Genomic DNA, 18,132 nt, shown 5'->3' with positions numbered 1-18,132 from the left:
AGGAATTTTGCATTTGATTTTATAGCCACATACTGTTTTCTGGGGGGCGTAATGCTGCTGAAACATTAGAAACACCCCATAAATGACTTCATTCACACAAGTAGACCCCACAAGGTTTCCTTCAAGGGGTTTATCATATTTTTAGACAGTCCAGTTTTCTTCTGAAAGTTTCTTGAATAAGATGGAACAAAATAAAATTAGCTTTTTTTTTTAACAAATGCGTCAGTTTATGCTAGCGTTTTCACACACAAAATGGACCACGGACAAAATTCATCGCATTTCACATTCTTCCTCTTCTCCCGTGCATGGGGATACCAAATATGTGTGCTTTATTCATGGGCATGTGCCAGGGCTTGGCATAAAAAGAGGCTTTTTGGCCTTTTCGGTCCAGGAATTCTGCATTTGATTTTATAGCAGCGTACTGTTTTCTGGGGGGCCTAATGCTGCTGAAACATTAGAAACACCCCATAAATGACTTCATTCACACAAGTAGACCCCACAAGGTTTTCTTCAAGGGGTTTATCATATTTTTAGACAGTCCAGTTTTCTTCTGAAAGTTTCTTGAATAAGATGGATCAAAATAAAATTAGCAATTTTTTAGCAAATGCGTCAGTTTATGCCAGCATTTTTCACACACGGTATAGACCACGGACAAAATTAATCTCCGTTCACATTCTGCCACTTCTCCCGTGCACGGGGATACCAAATATGTGGCCTTATTTATCACATAGAGATGTAGGAGGGCGGAGGATAGAAGAAGATTATTTCACATATCGCTTTTTTTCAAAGCTGGTTTTACAAAACTCAACAGAGTTTCTATAACACTTCCAAAATATCTGCTCTTGAAGCAGAAATCCCAAAATATTCATCTAGGGGTATAATGGGAATTTATTTTTTGGGGTTTTCTAAAATAAGAAATTGCAGGTTAATGCAAATGGAGCTCTCTAGCAGATGAACTTTAGAAAACATCAAACATGACATCCACCCCCCACCCATTCCCTCCCTCACCCTTGGAGTAAAATCATGGGAAAAATAAAAACGTAATGTAGGGCAAATATATTTTCAACAAATTAACTAAAATCAAAAAATTCAGAACAGTGTGGTATTTTTTAAAACATGGCTCAATGCACAGGCCTGGTTGCGAGGGACATGAGGGACAGAAATATCGGGAATCTTTGCGGTGCCCGTCTTTTCTGCAGACGCGGCACTTTTTCTGGGGGTTGCTTCTGGTTGCTGTTGGGGGAATCCGACTGATGAAGTGTCTTTCAGTCAGTCGCGTGACATCCTCAGACTGGGGGCATTCTCGGGTGTCCTGAACATCAAAAATGAGGCCTTCAATAATTTTTTCCTGGAAATGCAGGTGTCTCTGCCTCTGTTTTTTTTATAGAGCACAAATGAGTTGTGGATGGCCACCTGTAACAAATAAATGGCCACCTTTTTGTACCAGGTTTTAGTTTTGCGTTTTACTAAATAGGGCTGTAAAACCTGGTCGCTTAAATCCACCCCCCCCATGTACTTGTTATATTCGGACACGCTCACTGGTTTGTGCTTGTCCGATGTTGCCCCCCTTTCCCTCACTGCCACTGTTCCTGCGGTATGAATCGTGCTTAGCACATACACATCTTTGCGATCCCTGAACTTGACCGCCAGCAATTCTTCAGATGCATAAGCACAGGAGTCCCCCTTTACCATGCGCTTCCCCACTAATTGCTGTGGAAAACCAATTCGGTTTTTGCGCATGGTACCACATGCCCCAGTCCTTGCAGCATGCAAATGCCTAAACAGGGGCACACTCGAATAAAAATTATCACAGTACAGGTGGTACCCCTTGTGAAGCAGAGGCTGCATTATCTCCCACACGATCTTACTGCTGGTGGAAAGATCAGGGGGGCATCCAGGAACATTTATTGTGCGGTCCCGCCCTTCATAAATCCTGAAGGCGGTGGTATATCCTGACCCGCTTTCACACAATTTGTAGAGCTTAACGCCATATCTTGCCCTTTTGGAAGGTAGATATTGGCGAAAGCTAAGTCTGCCATGAAAGTTGAGGAGGGATTCGTCCACACTTACATTCTGCTCAGGGGTGTAGAGTTGCAGAAATAAATTATTCAGGGAATTTATTAGCGGTCTTATTTTGAACAACCGATCCCGGTTTGCATCGGTACTTGGGGGGGCCTGTGCGTTGTCATTGAAGTGGAGGAACCTCATTATTGTCTCATAACGAGACCTGGGCATTACTGCAGAATATACTGGGGTGGCTTGGGCGGGTCTTGTTGACCAGTAAGACCTAATGGAGGGCTTTTTGACAATACCCATATTTAGGGTGAGCCCCAAAAAATTTTTTCATTCCTGCAAATTGGTGGGCGTCCAATCTCTGGCATGGGTGGATGAAGGTTTCTGCCTTATATATTGCGTGGCATATAAATTTGTTTCGTGGACAATCTGATTTAGGATGTCGTCCGTTATAAATAAATGGAAGTAATCCATTTGGACAAAATTTGTATTGTCCACGGTTATGCCAGGAGTGGCCGTAAATCCGTGGATTCTAGGCCCAAAAGATGGGGCAGGTGCCCATACAAGAGCCTGGACTGGAGGGACCAGGCTCTCCCGTGCTACAGCGCTACTTGGCCCTGCGCTTTCAGGTTCTGCAGTTTCGACTGCATCAGGGACAACGTCCCCTGAAGATGAACCTGAAGTGACGCTGTCATCGTCACTACCTAAAACAGGTTCCATCTCGGACGCCATCTCTGATGCGGTCTCCGACTCAGACCACAGCATGGCGTATGCCTCCTCGGCGCTAAACAACTTCCTCGCCATAACGTAACTAACACACTAACACACCAACTAACTGCTATATATATCTACACTACCGCTAACAAAAAAATAAACCGCTATTGCTATATATATTATATATATGTGGATATATATATAATTATATACTCCCTACCTGCCTATTCTAATAGAATAAAAGAAAGAACGGTAGATAGATAGAAAAAAAGATAGATGGATAGATAGATTGTATAGATAGATAGAAATCTATCTATACAGAGAATGTTTTAGAGTGTAACTGTATTTTTTTGTAACTGTAACTGTATTCTTCTGGCAGCAATTCTCCCGAGTCTCTTCTTCTCCTCAAACTGAAACAATGTTTGAGGAGAAGAAAAGAGGCAGGAGATTTACTGCCAGAAAAGTCAAAATAAAACAAATGTGGTCGCTGTGATAGGTTTTCACAGCGACCACATGTTCAGGGACCATCAGATTGGTCCCTGATACTCTGCCCAGTGCCCAGAGCTGTTGGTAACAGCGAGGGCACAGGGCTGTGTGCACGCGATCGCGTGCACACTGTTTTCTATGCAGAAATGCATGTGATCGCTGTGATTGGTTGTCACAGCGATCACATGTTCAGGGGCCAAAAGATTGACCCCTGACATTCTGCCCAGTGCCCATGGCTGTTAGCAACAGCCAGGGCATAGAGCTGTGTGCACGCGATCGCGCGTGCACAGTCTCTGAAGTGCGGCCGTATATATACTATACGCCGGACTTTAGAGACCCTGACCGCTGGCCGTATATTTACGGCCAGCGGTCGGGAACCTGTTAAAGAGGCTCTGTCACCAGATTTTCAAACCCCTATCTCCTATTGCAGCAAATCGGCGCTGCGATGTAGATAACAGTAACGTGTTTTTTTTTTCAAAAACGAGCATTTTTGGCCAAGTTATGAGCATTTTTATATTTATGCAAATGAGCCTTTCTTAAGTACAACTGGGCGTGTTTAAAGTTAAGTCCAAGTGGGCGTGTATTGTGTATGTACATCTGGGCGTTTTTACTTCTTTTACTAACTGGGCGTTGTGACTAGAAATGTATGATGCTGACGAATCAGCATCATCCACTTCTCTTCACAACGCCCAGCTTCTGGCAGTGCACAGACACACAGCGTGTTCTCAAGAGATCATGCTGTGACGTCACTTCCTGCCCCAGGTCCTGCATCGTGTCGGACGAGCGAGGACACATCGGCACCAGGCGACAGAGGCTACATCGACTTGCCTGCAAACGCCGATGCTGCTGCAGAATCAACTGTAGCCTCTGTCGCCTGGTGCCGATGTGTCCTCGCTCGTCCGACAGGACCTGGGGCAGGAAGTGACGTCACAGCGTGATCTCTCGAGAACACGCTGTGTGTCTGTGCACTGCCAGAAGCTGGGTGTTAACGAAGAGAAGTGGACGATGCTGATTCGTCAGCATCATACACTTCTATTCACAACGCCCAGCTGGTAAAACAAGTAAAAACGCCCAGCTAGTAAAACAAGTAAAAACGCCCAGATGTACACACACAATACACGCCCAGTTGTTCCCTCTTTGGCCGCTTTTGACCTTCCTGACAGAGCCTCATTTTTCAAATCTGACATGTTTCACTTTATATGGTAATAACTCCGGAATGCTTTTACCTATCCAAGTGATTCTGAGACTATTTTCTCGTGACACATTGGACTTTATGTTACTGGCAAAATTTGCCCGATACATTCAGTATTTAATTGTGAAAAACACCAAAATTTAGCGAAAAATTGCAAAAATTTGCATTTTTCTCAATTTAAATGTATCTGCTTGTAAGACAGGCAGTTATACCACACAAAAATGTTGCTAACTAACATCCCCCATATGTCTACTTTAGATTGGCATCGTTTTTTGAACATCATTTTCTTTTTCTAGGACGTTATAAGGCTTAGAACTTTAGCAGCAATTTCTCACATTTTCAAGAAAATTTCAAAATGCTATTTTTACAGGGGCCAGTTCAGTTGTGAAGTGGGTTTGAGGTCCTTAGATATTAGAAACCCCCAATAAGTCACCCCATTTTAAAAAATGCACCCTCAAAGTATTCAAAACAGCATTTAGAAAGTTTCTTAACCCTTTAGACATTGCGCAGGAATTAAGGCAAAGTAGAGGTGAAATTTACAAAGTTCATTATTTTTTTCCAGAAATTCATTTTGAATCCATTTTTTTTTGTACCACAGAATGTTTTACCCTAGAAATGCAACTCAATATTTATTGCCCAGGTTCTGCAGTTTTAGGAAATATCCCACATGTGGCTCTAGTGTGCTACTGGACTGAAGCACCGGCCTCAGAAGCAAAGGAACACCTGGTGGATTTTGGGTCTCCTTTTTATTAGAATATATTTTAGGCACCATGTCAGCTTTGAACAGGTCTTGTGGAACTAAAACAGTGGAAACCCCCCAAAAGTGACCCCATTTGGGAAACTACACCCCTCGAGGAATTTATCTAGGGGTGTAGCAAGCATTTTGACCGGCCAGTTTTTTTGCAAAAATGTTTGGAACTAGGCCATGAAAATGAAAATCTACATTTTTTCAAATAAAATGTAGGTTTAGCTAATTTTTTTTCATTTCCAAAGGAACTAAAGTAGAAAAAGCACCACAACATTTGTAGAGCAATTTCTCCCGAGTAAAACAATACCCCACATGTCGTAATAAATGGTTGTTTGGACACACGGCAGGGCTTAGAATGGAAAGAGCGCCATTTGGCTCTTGGAGCTCAAATTTAGCAGGAATGGTTTGCGGAGGCCATGTCGCATTTGCAAAGCCCCCTATGGGACAAAACAGTGGAAACCCCCAACAAGTGACCCCATTTTGGAAACTATACCCCTCGAGGAATTTATCTAGGGGTGTAGCAAGCATTTTGACCGGCCAGTTTTTTTGCAAAAATTTTTGGAACTAGGCCATGAAAATGAAAATCTACATTTTTTCAAATAAAATGTAGGTTTAGCTAATTTTTTTTCATTTCCACAAGGACTAAAGGAGAAAAAGCACCATAAAATTTGTAAATAAATTTCTCCCGAGTAAAACAATACCCCACATGTGGTAATAAACGGTTGTTTGGACACACGGCAGGGCTTAGAAGGGAAAGAGCGCCATTTGGCTCTTGGAGCTCAAATTTAGCAGGAATGGTTTGCGGAGGCCATGTCACATTTGCAAAGCCCCTGAGGTGACAAAACAGTGGAAACCCCCAACAAGTGACCCCATTTTGGAAACTATACCCCTTGAGGAAATTATCTAGGGGTATAGTGAGCATTTTGACCCCACAGGTTTTTTGCAGAAATTTTTGGAAGTAGGCTGTGAAAATGAAAATCTACATTTTTTCAAATAAAATGTAGGTTTAGCTAATTTTTTTTCATTTCCACAAGGACTAAAGGAGAAAAAGCACCATAAAATTTGTAAAGAAATTTCTCCCGAGTAAAACAATACCCCACATGTAGTAATAAACGGCTGTTTGGAGACACGGCGAAGCTGAGAAGGGAAAGAGCGCCATTTGGCTTTTGGAACTCAAATTTAGCAGGAATGGTTTGCGGAGGCCATGTCACATTTACAAAGCCCCCTATGGGACAAAACAGTGGAAACCCCCAACAAGTGACCCCATTTTGGAAACTACACCCCATGAGGAAATTATCTAGGAGTACAGTGAGCAGTTTGACCCCACAGGTGTTTTACAGAACTTATTGGAAGTAGGCCGTAAAAATGAAAATCTAAATTTTTTGAAGTAGGTTTAGGTTTTTTTTTTCATTTCCACAAGGACTGAAGGAGAAAAAGCACCATCAAATTAGTAAAGCAACTTCTCCCGAGTAAAACAATACCCCACATGTGGTCATAAACGGCTGTTTGGACACACGGTAGGGCTCAGAATGGAACTAGCACCATTTGGATTTTGGATAGTGTCTGGGCGCCATGTCACATTTGCTGAGCCCCTGTAGTACTAGTACAGTGGAAACACCCCAAAATTGACTCCATTTGGGAAACTGCACCCCTGAGGAATCATCTAGGGGTATAGTGAAAATTTTGATCCCAAAGGTTTTTTGCTGAATTATTTAGAATTAAGCCATGAAAATGAAAAATAATTTTTTTTTCCCAACAAGATGTCGTTTTAGATCAACATTTTTCATTTTTACAAGGAATAGAGAAGAAAAAGCACCCCAACATTTGTAAAGTAATTTCTCCCGAGTACGGTAACCCCCCATATGTGGTTATAATCAGCTGTTTACGTATATGGGAGCATTCAGAAGAAAAGGAGTGGTATTTGACTTTTGGAGCGTAGATTTTGCTGGAATGGTTTGCGGACGCCATGTTGCATTTGCAAAACCCCTGATGTACCAAACAAAAGTGACCCCGTTTTAGAAACTACACCCCTAAAGGCATTTATCAAGGGGTGTAGTGAAAATTTTGATCCCAAAGGTTTTTTGCTGAATTATTTAGAATTAAGCCATGAAAATGAAAAATAATTTTTTTTTCCCAACAAGATGTCGTTTTAGATCAACATTTTTCATTTTTACAAGGAATAGAGAAGAAAAAGCACCCCAACATTTGTAAAGTAATTTCTCCCGAGTACGGTAACACCCCATATGTGGTTATAATCAGCTGTTTACGTATATGGGAGCATTCAGAAGAAAAGGAGTGGTATTTGACTTTTGGAGCGTAGATTTTGCTGGAATGGTTTGCGGACGCCATGTTGCATTTGCAAAACCCCTGATGTACCAAACAAAAGTGACCCCGTTTTAGAAACTACACCCCTAAAGGCATTTATCAAGGGGTGTAGTGAGAATTTAGACTCCACAGGTGTTTTTCAGAAATGAATACGCAGTGGATGGTGCAAAGTGAAAATTGCAATTTTTCCACTGATCTGCCCATTCACCACACAAGATGTTGTGCCCCTGGAGAATGTTACCCCATAAATTGTTAAGCGGGTTCTCCCGGGTATGGTAATGCCTTACTTGTGGCCATAAATTGCTGTTTGGGCACGCTGTAGGGCTAAGAAGGAATAGACCGCCATTTTGAGAATGGATTTTGCTTGGTAGTTTTGTTTGAGTTTTGCTGGTATTTCAGTTTATAATGTGGGGCAATATGTAATCTGTGCGGAGAACATCAGGGTATATGTAATCTGTGCGGAGTACATCAGGGTATATGTAATCTGTGCGGAGTACATCAGGGTATATGTAATCTGTGCGGAGTACATCAGGGTATATGTAATCTGTGCGGAGTACATCAGGGTATATGTAATCTGTGCGGAGTACATCAGGGCATAATAAGAGGGTATAATAATGGGGTAAATAATACAATTCTCCATAGATGTGTGTTACGATGTGAAGCGATCCGTTATGCACAGGCCGGTGTCACACTGATAAACGGTTTTCTTTCTCACTCCCCTTCTGTAACGCTCTGCACCTTTTGGGGACTTTTTCTCCTTCGTAGTTTGGGAAATATTACTGGGAAAGTTTTGTGCTGGTATAATACGGGCGCCCTCGCTTCCAGCGGATGTGCTATGTCCCTTCCCTTTCCTAGTTCCTAAATACTAGTGTCCTGAACTGAAGCAATGTTCCCCTCCGGCCTGTGCATTGAGATGTTTTTTCATCACCGCATTACTAGTGCCGTAACTTTTTTGTTTTTCAGTTGATTGAGCGGTGTGCGGGCTTGTTTTTTTGCGATACGGGCTGTAGATTTTATTGGTATCATTTTGGAACACATACGACTTTTTGATCACTTTTTATTTCATTTTTTGGTAAAGGAAATTACCAAAAACAAGCAATTCTGGAATAGTTTTTTATTGTTTTTTTTTATCGGCATCCACAGTGCGCCCTAAATTACATGTTAGCTTTATTCTGCGGGTCGATACGATTACGGCGATACCAAATTTATATAGTTTTTTTTATGTATTGCAGCTTTTGCACAACAAAATCACTTTTTTTATAAAATCATTTGTTTTCTGTGTCGCCATATTGTAAGACACATAACGTTATTATTTTTGCGTGCACAAAGCGGTGTCGGGGATTATTTTTTGCGGGACGGATTGTCGTTTTTATTAGTACTATTTTGGAGTAAATGTGACTTTTTGATCACTTTTTCTAGCATTTTTTGGAAGGAGATGTGACCTAAAAACAAAGATTCTGGCGTTGTTTTTCAGGTTTTTTTTTTACGGCGTTCACCGTGCGGGATAAATGACATAATAGTTTTGTAGTTTGGGTCGTTACGGACGCGGCGATACCAATTATGTATAGTTTTTTTAATTTTTACGGTTTTTCCCATAATAAAAGACTTACTATGGGAAAAAAGTCAGTTTAGCTTTATTTTTATTTGAAATGTGTGTGTTTTTATTGTTTTACCACATTTTTATTAACTTTTTTTTTACTTTTCTGACTTGTCCCACTAGGGGACATGAGGGCCTGATGCCCCGATCGCTACTCTAATACACTGCACTACATACGTAGTGCAGTGTATTAGCGCTGTCAGTTATTCACTGACAGCAAGCCTATGAGGACACGCCGAAGGCGGGTCCTCATCGGCTCCCGTACAAGGCAGACTCGGACGCCATTTTCTGGCGTCCGATTGCCACAGCAACCCAGCGATTGCATCACTGGGTTGCCGATCGGGTGAAAACCTATCAGATGCTGCGCTCTATTGAGCGCAGCATCTGAGGGGTTAATCTGCCGGATCGGAGAATAGCTCTGGTCCTGGCAGTTACAGGAGGGTGCCAGCTGTATAATACAGCTGTCACCCCGCGGTGATGGTGCCGGCTCTGCTCCTGAGCCCGCACCATCACTGCGCCGTACATGTACGGCGCTTTGCGGGAAGCACCTCCCGACAGCGCCGTACATGTACGGCGCATGTCGGGAAGGGGTTAAACACGCCCAGTTGTACTTAAGAAAGGCTCATTTGCATAAATATAAAAATGGTCATAACTTGGCCAAAAATGCTCGTTTTTGAAAAAAACAAAACGTTACTGTTATCTACATCGCAGCGCCGATCTGCTGCAATAGGAGATAGGGGTTTGAAAATCTGGTGACAGAGCCTCTTTAAAGATATGTAAACATTTTCTATTGCTCTAAATGCTTCTAAAGTAAAAAGTAAAGAAACTGAAAAAAATCCTTGTACTTTGTGTATACAGCTTCTAATTAAAATGATGTATCTCCAAGGTTATAGACAGCAAACAAACCCTGTGTGTACTGTGATTCTGCAGTCGTGTTATTCCTCTCCCTCTGCCCCCTCTTCTTGCTCATCTATAGTGCGGTAGTCTGTTTGGGGTCTGTAGCCATGGAGATACATAGGAACTGTAGATACAACAAAACGGTTAATTTTTATTTTACTTTTGATGTATTGGGGCAAGAAAAACGGTTGGAAAATTGCACACATATGAGATCACAGATATATTTATATACAGTACATCTTTTTCATACATGCGGTGTTCACACTTTTGACTCACAATTTCGGTATCTTTTCTTTATCAAATTTATAGATCTGTCCAAAAATACAAGTTTGTTACAAATAAAAGTGCATATGTTATTGAATTTAACACAGGACAGTGTTGCTCATCTTACAGTAATAAAGCACTATAGACGCCTAGGAACGTATTGTGATAAAGTAATGTTCCCGATGATACATCAAGTCAATCTATTGCTGAAAATATTGTGCAGGTTTTGAGGTCATAACAAAAATATAAAAGGTTATAGCTTAAGAAAAAGTACAAATTCTCAGATCACAACAATGTAAACAACCTTTGAAAACATTTTTTTCACCTTTATTAATACATTTATTTATAAAGTTGTAGCATAAGATTAAAGCACAAGTCTATTTCTGTTTGCCTGTTTAGAAAACAATTTGCATGGGTTTTCCAGGAATAATACGCTTGTTAGTATAAAGGCATAACGAAAAATCTATTTCCCAATATTTTTTCTCAGACTACATTCAAGTAAATGTTATGATTTTAGCATTTACCACTAGTAATCAAGAAGATCGGATTGTAAAATAATTTGGATAATCTTTGGTTAAAAGGGCATCTGCTTAGGACCCCCCTATATGTGGCAGAACGCACTGGCGCACCAGTCGCGTCCTTGCATTACATAGACGGCCACTCATTTGAACAGCTACCAGGCAATGCTACATTTCCCCTGCAACGGCTGCTGCAGAGGGAAATATGTGGTTGGCCGCGGCATCCCGCGGCAGTAACTGCTGATAGCTGGAGGGGTAAAAGAAGCCAAACAGGCAGTAATCAGTTGGCTTCTTTTTGAAAATGTGTTGCCTTCATGAGGCAACCCCTTTAATGATAATGTTTATTGTTCTCCATGGTACACCTACTGAAAAATACCAAACTATAAAACGTGTATATATATATATAAAACCTGCAAACAATGCTAGTGTGAGTCACTCGCTGGCAATAATGATGTCACATGCTGCGCTCACGTGACGTCGTTACTTGCCTGAATCATCCAGTAGCTCTAGCTCTGTACACGTACAAAGCTAGAGCTTTTAGTCACCGCTGTCATGTAGATGCAATGAGAGTATTGAAAAAAATGCAATAACGTGAATGCATTGGGACTAGAAGATTTTCCCGGTGGTGGACAGCAGGAAATCTTTTAAAATAATGATATGGGTCTGTACCTTTATTTAAGAAAGGAGCGCATTTATGCATAAATAAAAAAATATATATTATTCCCAGAAAACTTATTTTAGGCCACTTTCAAACAAGCGTAATATAGGTGCTTTACTGTGCCCGTATTACGGACGTAACACCTGGACCTCCCGCCATTCATGAGATTCTGCGTTAGAGCACCATAGAAGCCTATGGTGCTCTAGCTCCAGTTCCGATGAACTGCAGCAGGTCTAGGTGTTGTGTACATAATACTGGCACAAAAAAGCACCTATATTGAGCTCGTGTGAAAGAGACCTTACAGAGGACCTGTTTTAGTAAATTCTTCTACTCCCCATGAAATGACAATTCTGGAAGAATTATGTATTGTGTTGTTCCTCTGTAATTACTCCTTAAAATGTATGTATAAATTGACAGCTTTGCGTTATCATTCCCCTTATTGATGGGGCGTATCCTTACTCACACTAAAGGCCGTTACACCAGCCAATTTTGGCCAATGCAACGAGCGCCGATCAACGAGACCGTTCAATGATCGGTGCTCGATTGCTCCTGTCACACGGAGCTATGGATGGGGACGAGTGGTCGTTACTTTGATCACTCATCCCCATACATTATCATGTCGGCAGCGCGTCTCCTTGTTTACACAGGGAGATGTGCTGCCGACAACGATAATATTTAAGTTTTTTTTTTAAAACAATACGATCAGCAGATGAACGGGCGTTTGCTCGTTCATCTGCTGATCGCTGCCCTGTTTACACAGAGCAATTATCGGCAATGAGCGATCTACGAATGCTCGACTGCATGATAATTGCCCAGTGTAAAAGGGCCTTTACACTGTTGTGCTGACAGTATCAGACTGTGTAGGGACACAAGGCGATTGGTAATATCGAGTTGTCAATTCATTCATGCATTTTCAGGAGATATAACAGCGTTCTAAGAAAATATGTTTTTGCATTGTTATTTCATGGAGAAGTATTTACTAAAACAGACATGTCAGGAGAGTAGACAGGGCCTCTAAATCTCAAATTAATAGCCTCTTTTGTTTCCTGATGGCACCAGCAGGGTAGCAGTCCATTATAAGAATCATACCCTCGGGTAACTAAAACGTTTCACACAGAAACAATATATTAGAGAATTGCTAAGGGTAAATTCAGACTTCGGATTCCGCACACAATTTACATGTCGCTAACAAAAAAAAAAAAAATCAGTGTGGAATTAGGGTATGCTAATCCACAGTATGCCCAGTCTATCATGGAAATGCTGCAGATTTTCATTCTTTCCAATGCAGCAAAATGCATGAAAAAGTCTACATTTTGCAGCGGTTTCGCAGCTAAATCGGCGGCGTTTTTTTCCCGCCACATCTCGACTTGGCAACTCCCTAGAGGCTCCAAACATGAACTTGAGTTAATATTTCTACAGTTTGAAGATTTTAACCAGAATTACATCCATCCACAATTTGTAACCAAGTCATGTAAATTATATGGAGATCAGATCATTAGTATGGATAGATGTAACAAATAACAAGTGATCAATGAAACAAATATTTTACATACATGAAGCCTCAATACACCCCGAAATAAAAGCTACTGAGCCCATTATCAGAACAGTTCAATACAACAGGATTACATGTAATTAAAATATGTAAATATAAAAAAAATACTAAAATTATGTCCATTTAAAATTTTACATTTAGAGAAATGGCTCATATAACTAATGTATTCATGCTGGTAAATTAATAAACAAAAGTTGTAGTGTAAGTAAATTCCAGTTTGGGACTTAAGCCCTGTTCACATCACGCTGGTGTTCTACGTTTAGTGTGTCCCCCAGGAAAAACTCCCATTGCACATACTAAATGTATCCATAGGGCTCTGTTCACCTGGCAGAGGCCAAAAGACTGTCCTTTTGGCCTCTGTCGGGCTGGTATACCTTTTGTTTGCAGTATGGAATAGCATAATAGACTACGCTGTTCCATAGTAAGGTATACAGTAAAAACGCATACCACGCAGTGTACGTTTTTGTTTTTTTTCAATATGGGCAACGTATCCCGCTCTATGTCTATACAGTCAGATACATTGCATCGCAGACTTTTGTCGGAGGTACAGTATATGTGGCGAGCTTTACCCGGGGTATATGTCAAACGGATGCTGAAATCGTGATGTGAACAGGGCCTAATCAAGAAAGAGTAACTTAATATTAGTGTCTACTTCAGTTACAGATTGTCACCGCCTTTCCCATTAGTTTCATTAGTGGACTTGTTTACATGAGCGGTTGAAAAACATTTACCGCCTGTGGTCACAAATGCCAGTAAGAGATTTATCAGAGTAAAGCAGGTCATCTAACACGAGATGGAAATGGTACATGAATGATGTTGCACAACATATTGCATTTGGGCATCAGGTACATTTGAAGCATGCCGTACAACCTAGACGTGTGTAACTGTATGCCTATATTGTTGCTTATGTCTGTCATTGACTCTCACCGGAAAAAAACCAAACACAATTTAGAATCCATTTTTTTCATAGAGCTGTATTGCAAAACAGTTGTGACAAAAGTATTTAGACATATGCTGGCCACACGTATGCCAAAAATACACATTTTTGCCACAGAAGTCTATAAGCAGAATTGTAAAATGCTGGATGTAAAGCCCAAATGCAATGTAAACTTAGCCTTACTAAAGTGGAAATCCACAGTTTATGCTGTGCAAAGGCAAATATGTTACCAGACAAGTTTTACCCAAAATATGAAAAAAAACTTTGATATTGAAGAACAATTGAACTTTCATATTGAAGGGAAATTAAGTGTGTGGTAAAGATATGAAAAAAACCCACAACAACTTATTTTTGTATTAAGATGATAAAGGCAACCTGTCACTAGATGTGGAGCCACTAAACCACCAGCATGCCATTATGTAGCTGGGGTTTAGGGTTACGAACCTACACATAACAAAAACATCAGTTTCTGGAATAGTTCGTAAAGTAACTTAAAGGGAACCTGTCCCCAGCATTTCACCTATTAAACCAGCAATACCAAAATCATTTCTATGTAACCGATAATTATCTTCTAAGTCGGCTCTGTGCCTTTAGTATTGTTTTTTAGTGTTCTCACACCGTATGCTAATGAGCATAAGAGAGTCATATCCTCGTTTGAAGAGTCATTTCTTCATTCCTCAAGCCTTCCCGACTTAACCCCGCCTCCTTACTTTTGATTGACAGCTCCACGCCTCCCCTCAGCACACAAGGAATCCTGCGCTTGCGTATCGATGTCCTGTATTGGTGCGTCTGCCCAACGGGACCCAAAGTGGCGCATGTGCAGTACCATAAAAGGCGCAAAATGTTTGCACACCATTATTTACAGTTGAAGGAGGTGTTTAGGACTGGGTATAACGGCAATGAACTTTTGACAGCAGTGGCCAGTGAGGGGTGAGTAGAGTTCAATAGGTGAAATGTTGGTGACAGGTTCCCTTTAAAATTTACAGAGATATGCAAATTGTGCACATGAAGCAGAGGACAGTACATCACGCATGCGCAGTGAAGCAAGGTATCTTGTCCTAGGCTTCATGAGTGCAATGCGCAAGCACCCGACGCTGCTGGACTCTGTACTCTGACTCCTCTTAGGCCTCATGCACACGACTGTGTTCGGTCCGTGATTTACGGGCCGCATGTTGGCTGCATTCCCCGGACCGAACACAGTTCAGAGAGCCGGGTTCCTAGCATCATGGTTATGTATGACGCTAGGTGTCCCTGCCTCCCCACGGGAATACTGTCCCGTACTGAAATATGTTTGTAGTATGGGACAGTAGTCCCGCTGGGAGACAGTGACTTACAGTGTCGTACATAACTATGATGCTAGGAGCCCGGCTCCCTGAACGGTGTTCGGTCCAGGAAATGCGACCCGTATATATCACGGACCGAATACGGTCCTGTGCATGACGCCTTAGTAAGTTGTAGTTTATGTGGGCATGTCTGGAACACTGAACTCCAGCTGCATAACGGAATGCTGGTTGTTTAGTAGCTCCCAACAGGTTCCCTTTAATGGCTAAAATGACAGAAGAGAAAAGCTTCTCTGATAGGGTATGTTCACACTTGGAAGAAATTTCTGCAACTGTCCCAATTATCTCAATGGGGTTTGGAGGATTTTTTGCACATGCTGAAGAAACATCCCCATTCCCATGTATGGATTTTTTAAGTCGCAGAAATTTTTGCAACAAATCTGCCATGTGTGAACTAACCCCGTAGTGTTCCCATGATAACACTTCATGGATATTATAAAATAAATGATCCTCAAAGCAGCCAATCATATTACATCTCTCAAACGCTTATTCATGATTGGAAAATTAATCTGAATTATGACTGTTTGCCATGAAGCCCTGTTTACACTACATTTGTGTTCTACATTCGGCATCTACTGCTTAAAGTGCTCCCGTCACTTGACATACATCATTGGCGCCATAGACTACTATTTTTTAAACATATGCAAAAAGACTGTCACTTTGCCATATGTTTGGCCCATAATTGTTGGTTTATATTGTATGAACAGAGCCTAAGATAACACTGATCTGCCAGACAACAGGGAGGTATTATCGTCAGACAAAAAAGGTTTCTAACCTCTAATAGCCCTTCTGGGAGTTCACTATTAGGAGCATAGGCACAAATCCTTGAAACTCACATTATATCAGCAGAATATCATGCGAGTTGGAATTAGTGGTTCATTAATAAAACCATTACCTATCTTATTGTATATGTCGATTTGTACATTTTACAGGACTGTAAAGGTTATTTGCTTATAACTCATCATTAGCTAATTTTCCCCATTACATGACTTGATAGAATCGGATATTAGTTAGAGAACATTAAGAAAGAAAAAAAATGTTAAACATGTAATAAAAAGAATACAATAGAGGCATATGAACTCCATAAAGGAAGGACTTGCCAAGTGATACAATGTAAAACACAATGTCAAAGAGATGGCACCAACTACAAATGTCCCCTAAAAAAGGTTTCACTTCATCGCATAATTAAACCAAAATATATTGTTTTGGAATACGTAGACACCTTCAGGTGGATGAATTCTGTGTACAACAAAACATTTGGTTTGGTCGCCATTACATTTAAAATGAAAAAGATAGCAAGATGAGGTTTCAAGTTGGTAGTGACTCTTAAACACTGGATATAACGTAAGCCAACACATTCAAGGTTGTGGACAGTGTAAAACCAACGAAAACATTGCAACAAATTAATAAAATTACATGAATAGAAGACTTCATATTCACGCTTTAAATGCTTAATTTTATCATCAACATAGGATTCCGTCTTGGTTTCTCCTCGCGATGTTTTTGGTTATGAATTAGTACATTGACCGACTCCACCCCCTACTTCAATGACCTCAACGTGTCCCTCCAACCTGCCAGTTACTATTTCACTGTCCTTTCCACCTTGACCAGTTTCAATATCTGATGGCACCAAATGGTAGAGGGTTCCTGAGAATGGACTGAACCATGCAGGAGAGAAGTGGCCACCAAAAGCTTGTTTCATTCCATCCCAACTACTCATCTTCTGCCAAGTTGGATTTTCCTTCTTCAGTCGTTCAATTCCCTGAGGAGGTAAAGAAAGGTGGACAATGCAAAATAAGCAAATTAACGATCATCCGAAAGTTACTAAACCTAAAAGAATCATTAAAAGGGGTTGTCCACTTTGAACATTCTTCACTTGTTAGAAGTGTCCGTTGACAATAAGTTGATCGCAAAGTGCCCCCTTGTGGGAACCCTAGGGATTGGCTGTAATTCATATTCAAAATCCCTGCAGCACCACCACATGGGAAATTAAGAATTACTTGTTCAATTAATGGGTTGTCTGTGTATTGCAAGACAGGTCCTCCAGAGTAAAAAATGCCCTATGTGACTGTTCTCCACTTTGTCCAAGAGATGAGGATCCTGAACAGAGAATTTACCTATTAACTCAGAATTCACTAATAGAGTGGATGAAAATGGGATTTCCACAATAGGCAACTACTTTAAAGAGGATCTGTCACCAGAAATCCAGCCTGGACGTCATGTGTATTCAGAATCCTGACACTTCTGAATCTTTTCTGTGAGATTCCCGCAAGCCACGCGTAATCTCGCGAGATTACGGAGGTAAACGAGATTTCGTTTCCCTTGCTGGAAATCTCAAAGAAAAGAGTCAGAAGTGTCAGGATTCTGAATACACATGACGTCCAGGCTGGATGATCATGTGTATTCATTATCAGGACACTGCAGTAACGTTAATCTCTGTGTATGTGGCTGCACATTGCTGCTGTGTAAATCAATGGAGATGAGTGTATGATGCTGACTGGTCATTGATTGGTCAGCGTCATACACGTAAACACGCCCATTTCAAAGCTCATTTGCATATATATAAAATAGCTCATAACTTGGCCAAAAATGAACGTTTTTAAAAAAAACAAAAAACTTTACTGTTATCTACATTGCAGCGCCGATCACATGCAATAGGAGATAGGGATTGGAGAGCCTCTTTAAGCACATTTTAGCCTCTATCATAGAATAATTTTTTTTAATGCTTGCTAATGACAACTCTTAAATCTTGGGACCAGAAGATGGTTATATATGACCACACATTAGGCTATACATATGTAAGAGTCTCGATGTACTATAGGGAGCAAAAGTAAGCGTAGCTATGGCTTTAATAAATACAGAACATAATGCAGCACTTACCAAGACCATTA

At 40.9% G+C, this 18,132-nt stretch overlaps 1 protein-coding gene across 1 annotated transcript in view; it reads right to left on the bottom strand.

Annotated features, from left to right (window-relative positions):
• Positions 1–16,676: 16,676 nt before the first annotated feature.
• ZDHHC3 (zDHHC palmitoyltransferase 3) overlaps positions 16,677–18,132 on the bottom strand; it is a 50,007-nt gene continuing 48,551 nt past the window's right edge. Inside the window, exon 7 of the mRNA XM_075827073.1 lies at positions 16,677–17,003. Within this exon, the coding sequence (XP_075683188.1) occupies positions 16,749–17,003 (255 nt within the window). The 3' untranslated portion in view covers positions 16,677–16,748. The remainder of the gene's footprint in view (positions 17,004–18,132) is intronic.

This window comes from Rhinoderma darwinii, chromosome 5, assembly GCF_050947455.1.
Source record: "Rhinoderma darwinii isolate aRhiDar2 chromosome 5, aRhiDar2.hap1, whole genome shotgun sequence".
Taxonomy (NCBI): domain Eukaryota; kingdom Metazoa; phylum Chordata; class Amphibia; order Anura; family Rhinodermatidae; genus Rhinoderma; species Rhinoderma darwinii.
This window is presented reverse-complemented; position numbering and strand designations above follow the sequence as displayed.